A 19032-nucleotide genomic window follows, 5' to 3' on the forward strand; every position below is an offset into this window, starting at 1 on the left:
AGCAACGCTTTGGCATCAACCCAAACTCACGCCGGAACATCCTGTTCCAGATTCCCCTGGGCAAGTCAAGCAGCCCCAAAATGAAGGAGGTTTATTAAGATAGGGAGCCATCAGCCCCAAAATGCTCCTAAAAATGCATTTTGGAGAAAACAAGATTTCTTTTTGTTGGGGATTTTCCTTCTTTTTCCTAATCTGGTCTGATCTGAGATGAAAGGCACCACAAAGAGAGGCTCCATTTGGAGGAAAACTGGCCAGAACTAAAGGTAGACCTGAAACATCTCAGTATAAAAATAACTTTGGTGGTGGCGAGGGAGGGATGTTGATGCTCCTAACAGCATCCTGTATTTGGAGACCTGGCAGGATTGTGTCAAAGATGCTCCTGCTGCCAGTGAGAAATCAACAACTCCTCAATGTCCTAATGTCATCAGGCTCAAAGTCCAGTTTGTTTCTAATGCAAGATTTTTATGGTTGTTTTTTTTGATGGCAAGAAGTGACTTTCTATGGACTAAGTGTTCCCAGCAGAGGCATCGGGCTTATACAAGCACCAGTAAAAGGAGAAAATCAATGGGATTTGAAACACTTGAGCTGGGGTGGGGCCTTCAGGGACAAAAGCACCTCCTACGGTGCTGGATACCACTCTCCTTGTTGCACTGTGAGCTGATGTGCTGCTTGCCTTTAAATGCTGGTTTCTTAGGAAGAGGCTCTTGAAAGCTGTTATGATGACAACCGTTCCATTTTTTGGTGGACTGGCTGGGAAGCAACGCTGGGTCTGACCTTCCTTCAAGGTCCAGGGGAAGGAGAAAGAACACATTTTCCTTCTGGAAATCATGTGAGTTGTGTGTGGGTTTTTTTTGTTGTTGTTGTTTTTTTTTTTTTTTATTCTTTTGGGGGCATGGTGGTTGTTTGCTTCTAGATTCTTCATCTAAGCTACCCCAAATCAAAGGGTAACTTTCAAATGGTTCACCTTAATGTACCAGCATGGTTTACACAGTGCAGTCTGTGGGCCACGAATGGTCTGGAGGAGCAGGTTGCTGGAACTGCTGCCTTCTAACTATTGAAATTTGCCCAGGAAAGTTGTGGCTGCCCCATCCCTGGAGGTGTTTAAGGCTAGGCTGGATGGGGCTTTGAGCAACCTGCTCCAGTGGGAGGTGTCCCTGCCCTGGGCAGGGGGGCTGGATGATCTTTAAGGTCCCTTCCAACTCTAACCATTCTATGATTCTATGAAATGCAGCACTAACAGCTGCATGTCCTGGTTTTCTGTGGTTAGTTCACATCCCTCCCTCTCGGGTATTTATTCTGCAGTATATTTTGTCTCTATTGTATATAAGGGTCGACACCAAAACCAGAAAATGGGCAATAAAGCTAAGGGAGAACACAAGCAGGCTGCCCTGGCTGATGGGCAGTGCTTTGGGGTGGTGACCTGCTGGGACAGATCTACAAGTAGAAGTGCTGCAAGCCTGAAGGAGGGGATGAGGCAGAACTACAAACACGCCAGGTTTGAAGAGATGCCCTATGGGCACCTCCACCATCCCCTCGCCCAACACAGAGTCACTGACCGTGCTCCTCTCTGGTGTTTGCTGACCTGCTTCCCAAAGACCTCCCATGTTAAAGGCTCTGAGACCTATTTCAGAGTTTCTCCGTCATCACCTTGAGAAAGCTTTCCCTGAGATCTGATTCCACTCCTTTCTGCCACTATTCAATCCCATGCCTTGCACTTTGGTCCAACACACACATGGAGAACAGGTTTATTCTTCCCACTGCCCTTTGTGGCTTTGCAGTTGTTTTTACCTACCTGAGGTCTTTCCTGTACAGAGTGGTGGGAACATAATTGACCTATAACGTCAGGTTATTTTCCTTCTATTTTGTTTCCTCCTCTCTGCACTCTTAATACTTTCTACACAGTCAAGTGCTAGAACTACCATTGGGCTGAAAGTCCCCTCAGGGCTAACCCAGTTCCCCAGTATTGCCACTACTAATTCCCTGGTATTTCTCACACACTTGGGCTCACAAGCCCCCAAGCACAATGACCAATAGCAGATTTAAGCCTGTTCCTGCTATGAGCAAAAGACTACAGAGGGACCTCTGGGTGCTTCTTTGAAGGTGGCACCTGTGGGAAGATATTGATTAGGAGAGATGCCTGTGGGAGGGTGAAGCATCAGTGATCAACCACCATGTAGTGCTATGGAGATGTCTGTGGCCTCAGGGCCCTGTACCAATGTAAGACAGACATTAATATTGTCGATGTCATGTCAGCATTGCCTTCAGGGGACACCACGTCCCATCCAGGTCTTGCCTGGGGATTTCCCGCAGCAAGAGCCCATCCTTCACTTCAGGCTCTGCCTCAGCCTAGTGACAACACCAGGATGGTGTCCTCCTCCCACCCTTCCTGTGTCCACAGCACTGAAGGCTTTGGGGCAAACCCCTCACTGAACTTCTTGACTGTGTTTTTTCTCTTCCTTCCCTCCCCCAGTATAATGCAGGCACAATTCTCACCTGGAGAAAGTAGAACTTGAGAGACTGATCCTAGAAACTTGGGGTTTGGTAAAGGAAGATCAGATTCACAGGAAAAAGAACTCCTCAACTCTCAAAAAGACTGAAATACTTCAAAGTTTAGGCTTGGGTATAATTACCTGAAGGAGGACACTTTCTTTGAGCTTAGAAGCCATCACATGAATTGTGTGGGCAGCTCTAAATGTTACCTGGGCATGCTTCTTATTGCATGCATGGTCATTCCAGAGGAGCACAGCTGTGTGGGATCTGGGAAAGGTCCACCCTGAGGGCATGATGACCCATTCAGAGACAAAACCAGCATGTCTTGGTGCTCCCGTACTTTGCTCAGGCACTTTTGCGTGGGGATAGTGAAGAGGCAGGAGAGCCCCACTGCTGTCATCAGCGGGGGCGGGGGGGATGCGGTTGTGGTGCTGGTTGTGGGGTCACCTAAGGAAGGGACAACAGTCCTCAAGGTGCTGCTGCCCAGTTGAGGGTAAATTCATGGGTGAGTGGGCGTTTGAGGCTTCTAAAGTGCAGTGCAGGTTATATGGTCTTTGCTGTAAACTGTAAACTCCTCAGGACAGAGTCCTTGCCCTTACTTTTATTTTTTTTACCTGTAAAGTGACATGCCAGCTGAGAAAACCTTACCCCTAAATAACAACTACTACTACAGGAAAACAAGAATCACGGTGACAGAAACAGCCTATGCTTCCCCTCGCCAGCATCCCATGATGGGGAGCTCTTCTCGCCACCCTCCACGGTCCATTCATGAGGACATGGCATGACGCTCCTGCTGGCTGTGCACCTCTGGAAAGCACCCTCCAAAATACCGCCTCCAGTGCTACAACCTGCCTCCCTCCAAGTGAAACTTCCATTTGTTGTTAAAGCTGAGGTGTCAATTCAGGCTGTGTTCCCCGGGGAGTCTGCAAAGCTTCTGTTCAGGCTGTTGAGTGACTTGAAAGGGGGACACAGATTGAAAGATTGCTGGGAGCACATTTGAGGGCTCTTAGGTGAAGAGAACTCTCTGAAGAAGCTGTGTTCAGCCTTATGTTTGTCACAAGAATAAAACCTTCCCAGGATAAAAACACCTGCAGAAGCAGGAGTTCTCATAGGATGTGATGCTTGCTCCTCCCTAGGTCTCTGCCCCAGGTGGAAAGCCAGAAGCTACCCAACCCCTCCTCCTTCCTTCAGGACACTGATTGTCTAAGAGCCACCAGAGTCAACAGCCAACTCCAATGTTCGCTCAAAATCAAGGGGACACTGAGGGCGCAACACTGGAACGTGAACACTGCTAGACTTCCACCAACCTTCATGAAACTTGAGCAAGACCAGACTTCACACCTGATGTAGCCCTCACAGGCAATGACCAGTACCGTGGGCACAGTGGTCCCCGTAATGTCCCTCTTCATATGAACCAGCAATGTTCAAGAGGTTCCTGATGGGCTTCGAGGACTATAGCCTTCCATTAATATCTCTAAATAAGCCGGTTTGGTTCTGCTTACTCTTCTGTTGACTCTGGCCCAATTTATTTATATTCACACAGAGTATACTTCCCCCTGTTGGTGGACTTATTTATTATTTTTAATCTACGCCCATAAGCTGGCAAGTAGGAGAAAGCAGATAAAACGGAAAGAGGAGCTCTCAGGAGATCGGTTGGGCTCATTAAATGTTTGGCACTGTGATTATCTGTTGGCAATGAAATGCCACTGCTGTATTTTAACATAGAACACGATACCTTAATGTACAGGAGAATCTCCTCAGCCCACTTCTGGTACACTTGAGAGGGGAGAAATTCAATCGTCTGTGACCTGAATTGTATTTTTAATGGCTGACAAACTAGATAAAATATTTAAATATTCACTTTTATATCAGCCCACTTGGGGATTTGAGCATTTCAGGTTGTGTAATGCAGCATGGCCTACTTTTGGAAGAGTACACGGAAATAGGCACATATGTACAAAATATTGAGTAGGCAGCATGTGGGTCAGCCAGCCAGTGTTAATTAGGATGGCTCAACCAATTCCAGCAGAGCTAACCCAGCCCAGCCCAACCAAGGAGTTGGTGTCACTTGTGTTGGATTTCAGAGGTCACCTGTGCAAAAAATAGATGAATGCAACTAAAATAAAGATGGTCATCCTCAAATGCGGCTGAGTCCCTCAAGCAAAGGCACTGAGGATGTCGACCTGCCAGCAGAGCTGGCCTTGCAGGAATGGCTGTATCGTGAGATTGGGGCTCTTGGTGCCACCATGTGCTCTTCACATACAAACAGTATCACGATGGCATCTATATTAATAACCCTCCACATTAAATACCACCAGGTCAGTCTTAAACATTGCTCTGAATTTTTACAAGCCTTTCTTCTGAACTTGCTCAGGTCAAACCCCAGCATCTTTGCCACCATCGTGGGCATCGCCAGGGCTCTCTGCCTGGGTGGAGATGCCGGGCTTTGGCCAAAAGCTTTTGCAGCCCGTTCCCTGTATCTCAGAGGGTTGACATCAGACATGAGAGCTCTCGGTGAGCACCAAGCATCAGGAATTTCCTGGTCACCTACAGGACACCGTGTCTCCCTGCCTCCTTTGGTCAATCCTGTTTCCTTGAGGTTTGGAGGTGAGCTGTTCCATGTGCCCTATTGCTCTGCTTCTTCCTGCCTGCAGTGCCCAACCATGAGTGCTGCTGAGATGGAAAATTCCGGGATTAAATCTGAGGATTTGATTTGCAGTTCCTGCTCTGACAGTCATCCCTGCTGGAGTCAAGGGGAGCTTTCCCTAAGGAAAGGGTGGCCAAGCCTGTGGATGTGGCCCATGGCAGGGTACCCTCCACTAAGCCTTTCCCCAACAACCCTTGCCCTCTCCAACATCCACGCTGCTCTTCCATTTGAGCCCCTGCTCAGCACCACAGATGCAGGGATGCGGGAGGTGTCACGTCCAAGGGACAAGAGACCATTTTGGACAAGAGGAGGGAGGGCTCCCTGGGGATGTTTCTCAGCAGCTGGGCAGGGGGTTCATCACACCTCACCATGAAGGGTTTCTCACCAGGGGGAAAACAAGAAGATACTTGGGGAATCATTCAACATCAGCATTTCTCAGGGTGAATTTAAGCATCAGCCTTTGAGCCCTTTGGGTCCCAGCCATATCCTCCCACCTCCTTTACAGGTCTGGTCACTCCCAGATAGTCAAAATACTACTTTTGTAGGCATCACCTATGTGGCTGCTGAGGATATGGGCTCAGAGCCCAGCTTCTCCTCAGAAGAGATTCAACGCGGGGACTCAGTTTTCCCCTGTTCAGGGACCCATGGTATATGGGACCACAAGACAGGACCTCGGGACACCGTGGCTGGTCCTGGCCCATTTTCTGCTGGTGGGGAACCTCTCCCATCTCTATGTTTGCTCTTACTCCTGACTGCGGTGTTTTCAGAATTTCCCACTCCTTTGCTCTGCTTTCCCATGTCTCCTCCCTTCGTGTGAAATGCCTTTGATGAATCACATTCTCTTTTGATGAGCAAAGCACCGTGGCGGGGACCGAGCTCTCCAGGCTCCCCCATCAGTGCCTGCTTGTGGGGTAACAGATGGGGCAGGATCAGGCCCGGGGGGACTGAGTGCCTGGGTCTGAGTCAATCTCAATTGTACGGGTGCAGTTTGTGAGGCTGCAAAGTGCAAGTTTAGAGTTTACCTAAAAGCAGCATTTTGTCTAATTAGTTTTTTTTTTTTTAAATAATACTGAAATGGTGTAGTGCTTAGGCCGAGGAGAGCTGGGCTTGGGGAAGCTCCCTGGACACCTCTGCTCCCTTGCTGGCAACCCCTTTCCCCCCAAGGACAAGAGCTGTTTCTCCCCACCATCTGCACAAGCCTTGCCTTCACGCTTTTCTCCCAGAAAACTGGTCCTTAGGATGGAAACGGGCTCAGGTCATCAACACCTTGGTCTTCTCCAAGGAGCGATACCATGATGGTGATCATCCCTACGCAACAGTGGTAAAAGGCAGTGCATTGCTCTATGGGGAAGGAGACTCCTGCCCACAAGTAGCCTTTGGAGCTGCCAGATCCTACAAATATAGGCAGCAGAGCATCCCCAAACCCAGCGCACGGCCATCCCTGTGTGCCTGTGGTGACACCAGCTGTGCAATCAGGCTTCTTCTCCAGGAGCTTTTCGTTAACACCTTTAACATTTAGCTGAAAAAGCACTACTGCCTCTGGGTTTCCCTTCTCTAGCAAAGCACACTCAGAGCCAGTCTCTGGTCTTTCTCCAGGTGTCAACCTGGAATAATGCTATTAACCTGCCTTCAGAGCCATTTTTGAAGTCATTAAAAGTGAAAGTGCTGCTAATTTCTGGTCTCACTGCCTCTGAGGTGTATCCTACCAGTGCTGCTGCTGCTGCCCGAAGGGTTTTCAACATGGTGTAAAAGCAAAGCTCCTGACTGAGCAGGGCTGCCCGCGCTGGTTGGCGTCGAGGGTTGGGGAAGGAGCCTATACACACCTGGGACAGAGCCGGGAAGCTCCGCTCCAGCCCAGCCCCGGGGGCCCCTCAGTCCGACCACTCGTTATCGTCCAGCTCGGAGTCGTCGTCGGACTCGCTGTACTCCACCGCGATCCGGCGGGACAGGATCGTCGCCACGTCGTTGCCCACGGGCTCTTTTTTGGCCTCTTGTTCCCATTGCTCCTGGACTTTCCGGAGTTGGATTCCTGTGGTAGGGAAGGGAGGAAGGCTTTAGGGGAAATGTGCCCAGCACCCATGGATGCACCCAAGGTGCAGCAACCATCCAGTTAAAAGTATTGGCTGAAGTGAGATGGCTGCAGCCCCTTTGCAGGAGGATGCATGCAATTATAAAGCTATATGAGATAATCATAGAATGGTTTGGGTTGGAAGGGACCTTAAACATCATCTAGTTCCAACCCCCCTGCCATGGGCAGGGACACCTCCCACTAGATGCAATTATAAAGCTATATAACAAAATAAAGCTCCTCCTCTGCTTCCACTCAACCTCAAGCGGTTGAACCTTCTTGAAGGTTAAATCTACCGTTCGACCTGAAGCATTGGCAAGAAGGGGAAATGGGAGAACCCTTGGAGCACATCATCTGCTACAGCCTGGAAGAAGGCCACACACACGAGAGCTGCCAGTCATCCCTGTTGGGCTCCATCCCACCTTCAGCAATGGGTTTCCCCACCTCCCTCTGACCCCTCTTATTGCATTTCCTTCCCTCCCCAGGTCCCACTGGGTGCCACCATCTTCATGCATCACCTGCCCACCCGGGGCTCAGCTTGCACTCAACAAAGCCAACACCACACAGCTCTAGGACAAGATGTATTTTGCCATCATGGTGGCAGCACTGGGGACCTGTCCCCCCTCCTTCCTGCTGCCACCACCCCTGCCGCTCACCCCTGCGGATGGCTGCCAGCAGGTCGCTCCGGGCATCGCTCATGGGCATCAGTGGGATCTGAGGCTTCCGTGGCTCCATGGCAGGAGCCGGTGGTGATGCTGAGTGTGCCGGTGAGGCAGTGACAGCGGGGGGCCCCGGCGGCGGTGGTGGGGGTGCCACTGGGGGTCCCATGGGGCCGGCCTGCGGCGGGGAAGCAGAGTAGGGGCCGGGGGGTGCGGGGGGTGGTGAGGGCGCATAGGATGGGGGAGCGGCCGTGCCAGGGGCCAGCGCGGGGGGAGCTGAGATGGGGCTGTCGAAGGCAGTCTGCGCAGAGGGGATGACAGGCGGTGGGGGTGGTGGGGCGGGTGGCACAAAGTACTCTGCCATCGGCACCGGCTGCGGGCTGCAACGGGAGGGCAAAGCCATGTCAGTGGCGTGAGGAACAATGGCATCCACCACCCATCCCGGGCACCCATCACCCATCCTAAGCACCCACTACCCATCCCGGGCACCCACCACCCATCTTGAGCACCCAGCTGGCTCTGCTGTGGCTTGGTTTGCTCTGGACCCTATATAAGTTCTGTCTCCACAGAAGTGGAGGGGCTCTAATTGTGGGATGGGCTATGGGTCATCCCACGATGGGAAGGCAGCCAACATCCCAGGGAGAAATGGTCCCCTCCATCCACCTTGTCCCCTTATCTGGGATGAGGTTACCCTGAAAGTGCTCCCGACTGATTTGGCCTCTGGTTTCACCAGCAGTTTCAGACCACAATGGGTGCAGAGGAGGGCTCTCCCCACTACATCAACCCAGAAATGGGGGGTCAGCCCCTCACAAACCCTCCCTTCCCTTGGGCATCCCTCTGCCGGGAGAGAAGATGCAGGCTGAAGCCCTACCCGTAATCCTTGACTAAGTGAGGTCTTGGCCCGTTGAGGATAGCCTCGGGGGGCTGCGGCGCGTGGGGCTGCTGGAGGCGGTTGAGGCTGTTCTGTCGGCTGCCCGCCGCTGGCACTGGGCGGTAGACGTGCTCCTGGGGAGTTGCGGCCGCCAGCACCCCCTCCTTGTGCTCCGCCGGGGCCAGGTGGGATGCCGGGGCCAGGAGCTGTGCGGGGTGGTTGGGGCTCGCTGGGTATGAGTGGTCGGCTGCGTCCGACGCATAAGATCTACGGCACAGGAAAACCCAATGGTTGTACTCCTGGGAGGGGGGTCGGGTGGGAGGAAGGGTTTGGGGGATGCGGGTTTGGGGATATTTTGGGGTCGAGACAACAAAACAGAAAATGGCCACAAAAATACAGATGTACAAGAAAGCAGAGATAGCGGAGGGGAGGAGGACACCAACAGAGCTGAACCAGTCTCTTCCCTTAAGCTGCTAAACGGAAAGTGCTCTGACTTTATCCCAACACTAAGGTTTTTCCTGAGGTTCAGGACACGACCCCAAGGGCACCAAATCTCCATGAAGCTACCATGGGTTTACAGCTTCTCACCCCGACCCTGCTGCGGGCAGCGTGTCCCCCCAGAGACGCAGAAGAAGAGAAAAGCAAAGGAGAGCCGGTGAGCTAACGCATAGTAGGTAAAACCTGCCTATTATCTGGGGACAGTGATCCTTCCGATGACGCCATGTGATAGGGGGATGGTGAGAACCTGTTATCGGGTCGGAACTCTTTATCATACGCCATCATGTTCCACTCCAGGCGCCGGTTGCGGGCTTTCCTCACTTTCTTCACCTCCCGGGTGGAGTCCTCCACCAGCCGCTGCTCCTGGGGACACACACAAGCCAAAGCTTCATCTCCAACCTGGCTCCTCCAGCCCACAAGCGGTACCCAGGGAGCATCACCCAGAGCCATAAGATGCACCCACTGCAACAGTGGGGAGCACCTGGTGACCCCCGCCTGCCCATTACCTTCTGCCTGCGCTTCTCCTTTCTCTTATCTTCTGTCGCCTGCAACATTTTCTCCTTCCATAAGTTGAAGAAGTAGGAGGGGTCAGTGTAGAATTTGAGGCCGTCCTTTTTGTCGTCCCTGGGGGGTTGGGGAGGGAGGAGAGGGAGTTATCAGCCATAGGAGAAGACCCCCTTTCCCTGCACAGGGGGGTTTGGTATGATCACAGCCATAACCTGTTGCCCCACCATGAACATGTCCAACACAGTGGTCACCACCTGCAGTACCACTGTGTGGGGTCACTTGTCCCAAGCACCCTATGCTTGGATGGTGGCACAGCAAATGGAGAAAACAGCCTCTCAGCCCTCACCAAGCACCAAACGGGTTGCACCCCCTGATGCCTCTCCTGGAAAGAGTCCCCCAGGACCTCCCAAAGGAGCAATATGCCGGCTACCCTACCTGTAGGGCGTGAGGATGTTGAGTGGTGGGGGCTTGTCGCAGCGCTGGTACATCTCCATCACCGGGTTGGGGATGGAGTTGCGAGACACAACCTGCTGGTTCTGCACTGTGGAGCTCTTGAAGGCTTTCCGCATGTTGATGTCCTGCAGCGAAACTGGGGATGCAAGAAGGAGAAGGGATGTAAGAGTGATCTCAGCCTCCCCGAACTGGGCACGACCACGGCCCTGAGCATGCATCTCCCACCCACTCGCACCCAGCCATCACCCTGAAATAGCCCCAGCCCCTCACCTTCCTCCACGGTGGAGTCCAGCTGCGTCACCTTGATGACCAGCAGGTCCACCCTCTCCTGCAGTGAGTTCATCCGCATGTAGAAACTGTTGGCTTCGTTGAACAGCTCGCCGAAGATGTCCTCTGCATGCCTGCCTGGCAGAGGCCAATGCACACCCGTCACGGGCAACGGCAGGAGGCAGGCAGCCCTTTCCCAGCGTGTCCCCTGGACCTCACGCCCCCCAGATCTCTCCCCAGCCTTGGTTTTTTGGGAGGTGAGCTTCATCCTCTCCCAGACCCAGAAAGCACTGCATGGAGGGAGGGGAGCACAAACCACCCACTCTTCTCCACACACGAGCATCCTTTTCAGCCAGAGCGGTACCCGCGGGAGGCAGCAAACCATGGCGTTGCTCATCCTAAAAAAGCTTTTGGGTCTACTATGGCCAAAAAACTACCATCACCCCCTTGTCTTGGAGCATGACCCACAGGAACCCAGCCCTGAAGGTGGAAAACCGTGAGCAGGGCAGCAGGGAGAGTGCTATAGCAGGGAGATGCTGTGATTTCTTTCACTTTCGTAGTTATTTTCCTGCAGCACTCGGTGCATCGCTGTGATAGCTCTTGATTAGGGCTGTTGTTATCGCAGGTCTGAGCATTGCTGACACCTGCAGGCTACAGCACCCAGCCCAGCACCTCAGCTCCTCGGGGTTTCCTCCAAAACCACATATCAAACAGCTCTTGAGATCAAGGTGCTTTTGATATCTGCTCATCCTGTCATCCGGCACCCGGCATCATTTGTATCTGATTTCCCTTTCCCCTGGATGAGCACCCATGGGTGCTGCTCACGCCGGCTGCCCTGCTTCCAGCAGCTCCCTAAATACAGGATTTATTTTTCTGGGAGTATTTTAGAGAGTAATCTAGTTCTGGAGGGGGAAAAAGAGAGGAAACCCTGAAGAGCCTGGCTTCTCTCGCTCTATTTTAAGTCGATATTCAGCAATGAAATAGGTTGCCCCTATTAAACCTTCACATCAGCGTGTGCAGTGCTCTCATCCTGCTCTTTTCTGCTGAAATCAGTCCCAGGGCAGGAAAACAGCTGAGGATTTAGACCTTTTATATAGACCTCTCTTTCACAAGAAAAAGCTCTAAGATTAAAAAGAATAGGTTGGGTTTTTTTAATCTTCACCTGACCTTCCTGTTTCTGGCCAAGTCAAGCAGCAAGGGGCTCACAAAGGCTTTTCCTTCCCTACCACACAAACCAGCTACAGGAGGAAAATGGGTCTTAAAAATGTCATCAAGTCCCCACTTTGGGCTTGGCCCTGAGCATCCTCCTTTTTTTTTTATTAGCTGGATAATTCCCACTGAATTAGGGGTGGCTGCAGCCTGCACGGCTCTCACATAGCCCGTGTTTCTCTGTGATTTAAACTGGAGCAAGCAACCACAGCGTTCCACCAGCATCCCACCAGCATCCCACTGCCCTGACCCACGCTGGGATCACTGTGCTGTGACTTACTGAGGCTGCCCAGCTGCTTGATGATGGCAGCCAGCGTGCTGTTGGTGACACACTCCAGCTCACTCGTCACCCCCTCAGGAAGAGCGCCCCGGCAGAGGTGCCGGGGCTCGATGTTCCTCTTCACCAGCGGCATCCTGCCAGCGAGCCCTCACGCCTCTCCTGGGCAAAGGAGAAAGAAAGAAAGAAAAAAAAAAAAGAAAATACACAGCTTTTGCCATTTGCCTATTTTTTCTCCCCATTCCCTCTGCTCTCTGCCCAGGGGACTCATCCTTCCCACACTGGGATACGGAAGATGCAGCTCACGTGGTGGCGGCAGGGCTTTTCCACGCAGGGAATGCTCCATGGGTGCAAACTTCCAGATGCCAGCGAGTACCCGGGTGCCAGGATGGAGATGAGGACCACGTCCCTACCCTTGTGCTCTGCTGAGAAGCCACCGTGCCCAGGGAGCCTTTCCCAGAGCTTACCTCCCCGGAGCTGTGCTCAAACCAGGAGTGAACCCTCACGTGCTGCAGCCCTTCAGCCGGCCCCAAAAAGCCTCAGCCAACCCAAAGAGCGGCCAGAAGCGAGCAAGCGCTTGTAATGCTATTATTTCCAGCTCAGTGCAAAGCTCTCCGGGGTTTTATTTGTGCATGCACTACACCAAGGCAAGCTGCCGCAGCCAGCTCGTCCCTGCTCTCCCCAGCATCCCTGCGTGCCCTCCGCAGCATCCCTGCGTGCCCCCCGCTCCGCTGCCATCCCCACCTGAACCGGGGACGGTTCATTTTCTACGAGGTTCAAGGAAACGTAGGGAGATGCCCGCACCCAACAGCCCCATCTCCAGAGAGAGCACCCGTGGGAAGAGGGATGAAGGACCGGCACCGTGGGGTGGGGGTGCTGGGGGCAGGTTACCCCATCAACATGAAAGGCGAGCGGTGCGGAACAGGCTGAAAAAGGATTTAAAAAATGAGCATTTTTTTAACCTCGGTGGTGTCTCCTGGGGCGCTGCAGCCTGGGACTGGGACACGGACAGGCACAAAGTGAGCAGTGACCCCACAGGCTTGCACAAGGGGGTCTTACGTGACACAAGTGCATCGGGCCTCAGCTCTGCTCCCAGTGCACAGGCAAACTGATGGCTTTAGCATTGAAATTGCCCCAGATTGGATCGCGGAGTGATAAGGACCAGAGAGCACGAAGAGCCTTCCCAGCTCCCAAATGCAGCGAGCTGAATTCCCTGTTTCACATCCTGGGCACCCCCCCATCCACCCCATCTTTCACAAAATCCTGCTCTGTTTTGGCAGCAAAGGAAAACCAGCTTCCGAGCAGAGCCGTTAATAGCTGGGAGCGGAGCAGCCAGGCACCCACAACGAAGCCAGCAATTCTGACCATGAACAGAGCCAGAAATCTGCAGAGTTCACATTTTTTGGCCCCGGCAGCATTAGACAGAACAGTTTCCCATTGACAGCACCCAGCCAGTGCTCCCGTCCCCCCTGCCAGCTCCTCCGGAGTTTTCAAATGCAAATGCAAGCTCCCTCCGTGAAAGAGCCCAAAAATTGTTTCTAAATCATTCATATCGAGCTTCCCAAAGGGCTGATTGTGCTCCCAGATCTGTACATATGGGGGGGTGAATGGCAATCGGGGTGCCAGGGGAAGGGCCCCAGCCCTGAACCCTCCTTAGGGTCGTGCGATGCTTCGGGCTCAGAGCAAACCGTGCGTCCTCCAGTGCTTCTCAAAGCCACCGCACATGGATGGTGGGGCCGGTATTGTCTCTGGCTTCCCCAAAAAACCCCAGCTGGTTATTTTTTGGCTGAGAAAACTATGACGACGTTTGCAGGGGAGGCTCTGGATACCTGCTGATGGACGTCTGCTCTGGCCACGTACAACCCCCCCTTTCTGGGCACCCCCGGAACCCCCTGCATAAAGAGATGAGCAATGCCAGCAGCTTCACCCCAAGCTCGCTTTGAGACAACTTTATGTGTCACCCCAAAATCCTCACCCAGAGGCTGAGCCCTGGCATGTCATCCAGAGCGGCGGCTGCAGGGATGGCAGGGCACGGGGCAGAGCAGTTAACGAGATGATTGGGTCCAGCAATTAGAAACAGGGAACAAAGAGCCATTCTCAGCATCCGCCTGGGATACAGCCACTGGCACCCAGGGCTTTTTATCCCCGCACAGGGGGCCAGGGAGGAATTGGGGCCACCCGCGCCTCCACCCCCAGAGCAGAATGAAGAAAAAATGGATTTCAGGTCTGAAACACTTCCCAGCAGGGACAGACCTGAAGACGGGCAGAAGGTGGATATGTGCTCTGATAACAGCATTTGAGACCGTGCCATGGGAAAGAACCCCTAGAGAAGAAAGATGCCTTTAGTCTCCTCCCAAAAAGCCTTAACAAGCTTGGAGCTTGCAGCAGAAGAAACCAAGGGGGAATTAGGTACGTGCATTTGGCCAAGCCACAGGAGAAGCTGCTTTTTAAGCTCCCCAATTAATAGCTGCTAATGGGAACACAGGGATTAGAAACCCCTGCCATCCCATCCCGCGACAAGTGCCGTCTCAGCCTGCTGTAACAGCATCCCTCATGCACCGGCGGCACCAAACCTCTGACTTCTAGGTTGAAAACCCAACTTCTGACCTAAAACCCATGATCTCAAGGCCTGTCCTGACTCAGGGGACCGAACTGCTTTGGGTGGGGATGAGCTATGTGTGACACCAGTTTAATTTCTGTCCTCACTGGCTCATCTTGCTCCCACCCACCAAGAGGCTGTGCACAAATCCTGAGTGCTGGTGGCTTGGCCTGAGCCCCAGCAAAGGGATGGTCAGTTCTGCCCAGCACTGCTCCTGCTCATGCTGGTATTTCGGGTAATTTCCAAGCCTTTGAGGGGGTGATTTTGGTGGCAGGTCCTCATGCCTTCAGGAAAGGGCTCCCAGGAGCAGAGCTCTGCCAGGCGTGGAGGTGACTCTCTGGTGCAAGGGGGAGAAGCCTGAACACGGACAGAGTTCGTCAAAGAGCACCTCATTATTTCTTCCACACGTATGGCCACACCGGACCCCACCTCAGTGCTCAGCACCGTGGGCCATCCCCAACGCACAGCGTGCACCAGGCTCAGCAGCGACCACTGTGGCACTCTCCAGTACAGCCCAGCTGGGCATCGCCACGCAACCAGTAAAGCCACATCCGGATAGCTGCAGGGTCAAATCATCATCTTCCCATGGGCACTACTAGCCCTTGATGGCCCTGAGCAGCCTCACCTGGGACCCACACCCCCACCCACGGGCTCAGGAGGTTATTTAAGCTTAGCTGGGGGTGCTAGTCCTTCCCTGAAGGATGCTGCTGGTCCCCAGCCCTGCTCCTGGCCGTGCTGTGCTGGACCTCACCCCTGCAAGCAACTCCTGCCTCAGGTGGGTCCCTTGGGTGGATGCTGGCACCCAGGACAAGTCCTGGGTTTGGCACGATCTTTAGGGTGGGTGTTGGACCTGTGTCGCAGCTGGTCTTTGTCCCTGTCCTCTTTGGCTTCTGCCTCCTTGACACTTGATTCTGGGTGCATCCGAGGCTGCCCCTCCAATCCCACCCTTCAGCTGCTTTGGAAAAACAGTGCAGCCCCCATTGATGCTTCATCTTCAAAGCCCCACTCAGATGTAGGTGGTTGTATGGACTTTTCCAACCAAGGTTTGCTTCTCTTATTTAATTCTCATGCCGAAGAGCAGCCCCTGCTTCCCCAGACCATGCAGGAGAAGAGCGCAGGAGGGCTGGAGAATAAATGCTGCCCCAGACCGTGACTGCCAGCCCTGGTCCCAGCAGACTAGGCTGGCAGTATGATATGCAGATGCTGGCTCATAGGTGACCCCTACAGCTGGTTCCTTCCAGATGTCATCCTTCCTCTCAGCGGCCATCACAGCTGGTAGCTTAAGTCCTTGGGGTCCATTGGTGGCAGAAAAGCAGCTCTCATTTTGTAAGAGGGTCCAAAAAATGGAGTTTCATGTCCAGTCGTTGCTCCTTATATTCTTTGCAGTAGCTTTCCATGTACATAACTGTGTCCCCAAACCCACTCCCCATCTCCCACTGGGCAGGGGACTGAGCTGTGACTTGCAAAGCCAAGCTAGATTCCCGTGGCTGTGTCCAAAGTCGCCTGAAGGATCATGCATGCTCTGGAAGACCCTGTAAGGAGGGATAGGCTGGATGGCAACATTTCCTGGGGGCTGGCTAATCCCCATGATGGACTTTTTGGTGCACTTTGGGTAAAAATGAGACACTTTTTGGTCAGTGCTGGCAGTCTCAGCCCCAGTGCCCCGCTTAATATTGCATGAATGAGAGAGGAGAGAGAAGTCCCTCTGCTGTCACCCTCCTTCACCAGGCCAAGGTGGGACAGAAGGCAATTTTGGGGTTTGCTTTCTATGGCTGGATGCTCCCTGCAGCATAAACCTGGATTGGGAATGGAGCCACGGTGGAGACGAGCAGCGCTGGTCTGGGAGGGATGTCCATGTTGCACATCACAGGCTTGCAAAAACCTAATCAGCCATCAAGGTATCTTCAATACCTTGCGTGATGGTATTGAAGCACTGGCTGGATGGTGTGTGGAGCAACAGCTGAACTTGCACCAAGGGAAACCTAATTCCACATCAGATGGCCAAGACGAACCCAGAGCTTGGATTTGGGGAGAAGGTGGGTAAGTGTGCAGCGAGCACAGCCATGCTGAACCCCTAAAGACTGGGAGTTGGAGTCAGCCCCTGCGGTGAAGCTCAGTTCTGGGCCAGGTTTTGGGGGCAGTCCGTTTGCTCGACCCTTGCAATCAAAGCTCTTACCCGAATGGGGCTCCCCAGGGCGCTGCTGAGCCCCGAGGACCAGACGCTGCCAGGAACTGGAGGCTTTTGCAAGGGAGCAAAAGCTTTGGTCGGGTGCCAGGAGCCAGAGTAGTGCAAAAAAAAAAAAAAACCAAAGTGGTATATTGGAAATCTATTATCCTTGAACAAAAGACAAGAAGGTTTAGAAATTAATGTCAAGAGAACAAGAAGTGCCAGATCTTGTAACGCCTGTTCAGGACAGCAACCCGTGTTTTGGCATAGGCACCCTGGGAACGGCGAGGTGGGGAAGGGCTTTGGGGGCAGGAGGGAGAAGCCAGTCCTGAAATATTGAAAGGAGAAAAAAAAAAAAAACAAAACCCTGACTCTGGAGTCAGGAAAAGGACAAGAGGCAGAGGTGACATACAGCTGGGCATGTTGGTACCTGAAGGAGCTTGTCCTGTGGAGGCTGGCAGGAGGGATCTGGTAGAGGAGAGGGCTGGGAAGGGCCCCCGGGATGTGCAATGTTTCGGAGCAGACAAAAGTAAGTGGTGGCTGCAAAAGCAGGCGGCTTTGGGGGTATGGATTTGAGGAGCTCTGGCACAGAGCGTGTGGGAAATCAGTGCTGAAGAGTTCAAGGAGCAACAGGACAAATGTGCAGAGGACAGACGGGGCCACCAGCAGCTACATAATGGCTGAGAGGCAGCCTCTGGCTCAGGTGGCCCTAAACTGCTACTTCTCAGCCTCAGATGTCTGTTGATGTGGGCCACGAACAGCCTCAGGAGGGAGAGCGGAGCCTACAGCCTGTAGGGGCTGAAGCTTTGGTGTGTCAGGGGAAAAAAAAAAAAAAATCAACCAGAAAAAACTGTGCAGGCGGCTCTTTGCAATGCAGAGAAACCTGTTTGCTAGAGCTGGACCAGATCTGCTGATTTACTTCACACAAAATGGAGTGTGATCTGCACCGCAAGGACTCGTTGCTCTAATTTACGAAGTGCATCTGTGACCACTTTTTAATTTGTTGCTAGCCCAAATGACTGTGAACGCTACCAGCATGACAAATGTCATTGCTTCGTGTGAAGCTGATAATCACTCCGGAGCTATTGTCCAAAGGTTAATTAAATATATTAAAACCGGCTGGATCTCAAACATTCCCCTTGCTTAAAATAAACCAGGAAGGAGAGCTTCAGTGAGAGTAAATTCTCACGATTGTGCTGAGGTTGATGGGCATGGGAGAAGTGTGATGCCACTGCCTGCCCCCTCCTTGAGACCTCTGCATCCAGGAGGAATCTGGCTTTACAAAAGGTCTGGGGCCAGGGAAAGCATCTCAGCCCCATCCAGGGTGAGAAGGGTTAGCAGATCTGTCATGGACATCCTTCAAACCAGGACAACATCTCATGGAAAGGCATCAGGTGGAAAAATGCCTCGGGGACTGAAATGCCCCAGGATGTGGGATGCTGCTTGTGGTCCCCCATTGTCTTGTGTCTTAATCGTGCCCCCGGAATCATTTCGAACCCCCTTCTGGACCAAAAATTGGACCGGGACCTAACACCCATCTGCAGGCTATGGGCTCAAGGGAGGCTGGAATGTGGAGCTATGGACCCATTGCTCCTGCAGCACATGTGAAATGAGTTGAGAGGTCTCAGCCCTGATCCTGGGTGGCATGGAGGAATATTTGCTGTCAGCCAAGAATGCAACGGAGCTGAGCTGCAACTGCAGGGAAAGGGTCAGGCTCCCCAGCCAAAAGGAGGAGGGAGCTGGACGCCTGGCTGGCCCTGGGGCTGAGCTGCATCGCTCCCTGTGCTGGGACCGAATCGGTGACCTGTGGCCCACCAGGAAGGCACATTGCTGGGAGTGCTGCCCGCACCTCTCCTCCGGTCCATCTGCAGCTCTCCTCCTCTGCTAACTCAGCCAAAGGCAGCTCCACCACGGCTAACAACTGCCAGGAGGCTTCAGCAAACCAACACTTCCCAGCAAAGTGCAACATAACGTCAAATCACAGCTAAAAATATTCCTAAAGAGTTTTATTAGTAAATGCCACAGTATTTCTTCTTTTTTTTTTTTTTTTTTTTTTCTTCCCCTCCCCTTCTACTGCAAAATGTTTCAGCTCTAGGAACAGCACTTGACTAAATTGCCTCTAAATCACAAACGCCTCTGAAGGCTCAGCTCTGCAACACCAACCTTCGCCAAAAAGCCTGCTTAGGAGGATGCCATAAATGCAACTGCCTCGTCACCTCGGGGTTAGTGTAAAAAGCTCGTCCTGCTGCGTGTCTGGTTTGAAACAAACAGGGCTCCCTAATGCTTTTATCTAAGTGATGTTTCTTCACAGGTATGCGAC

At 52.8% G+C, this 19032-nt stretch overlaps 1 protein-coding gene across 1 annotated transcript; it reads right to left on the bottom strand.

Annotated features, from left to right (window-relative positions):
• Positions 1-7008: 7008 nt before the first annotated feature.
• Positions 7009-12082, bottom strand: LOC141464759 (actin-binding protein WASF3-like). Its single transcript, XM_074147861.1, has 8 exons — positions 11950-12082; positions 10464-10598; positions 10176-10329; positions 9740-9857; positions 9421-9596; positions 8736-9002; positions 7862-8244; positions 7009-7166 (listed from the first exon to the last, which is right to left on the bottom strand). Exons 1-8 carry the CDS (start codon positions 12080-12082, stop codon positions 7009-7011), a joined length of 1524 nt encoding a protein of 507 aa, XP_074003962.1.
• Between the last annotated feature and the right edge of the window lie 6950 nt (positions 12083-19032).

Source organism: Numenius arquata, chromosome 5 (genome assembly GCF_964106895.1).
Source record: "Numenius arquata chromosome 5, bNumArq3.hap1.1, whole genome shotgun sequence".
Lineage (NCBI taxonomy): Eukaryota > Metazoa > Chordata > Aves > Charadriiformes > Scolopacidae > Numenius > Numenius arquata.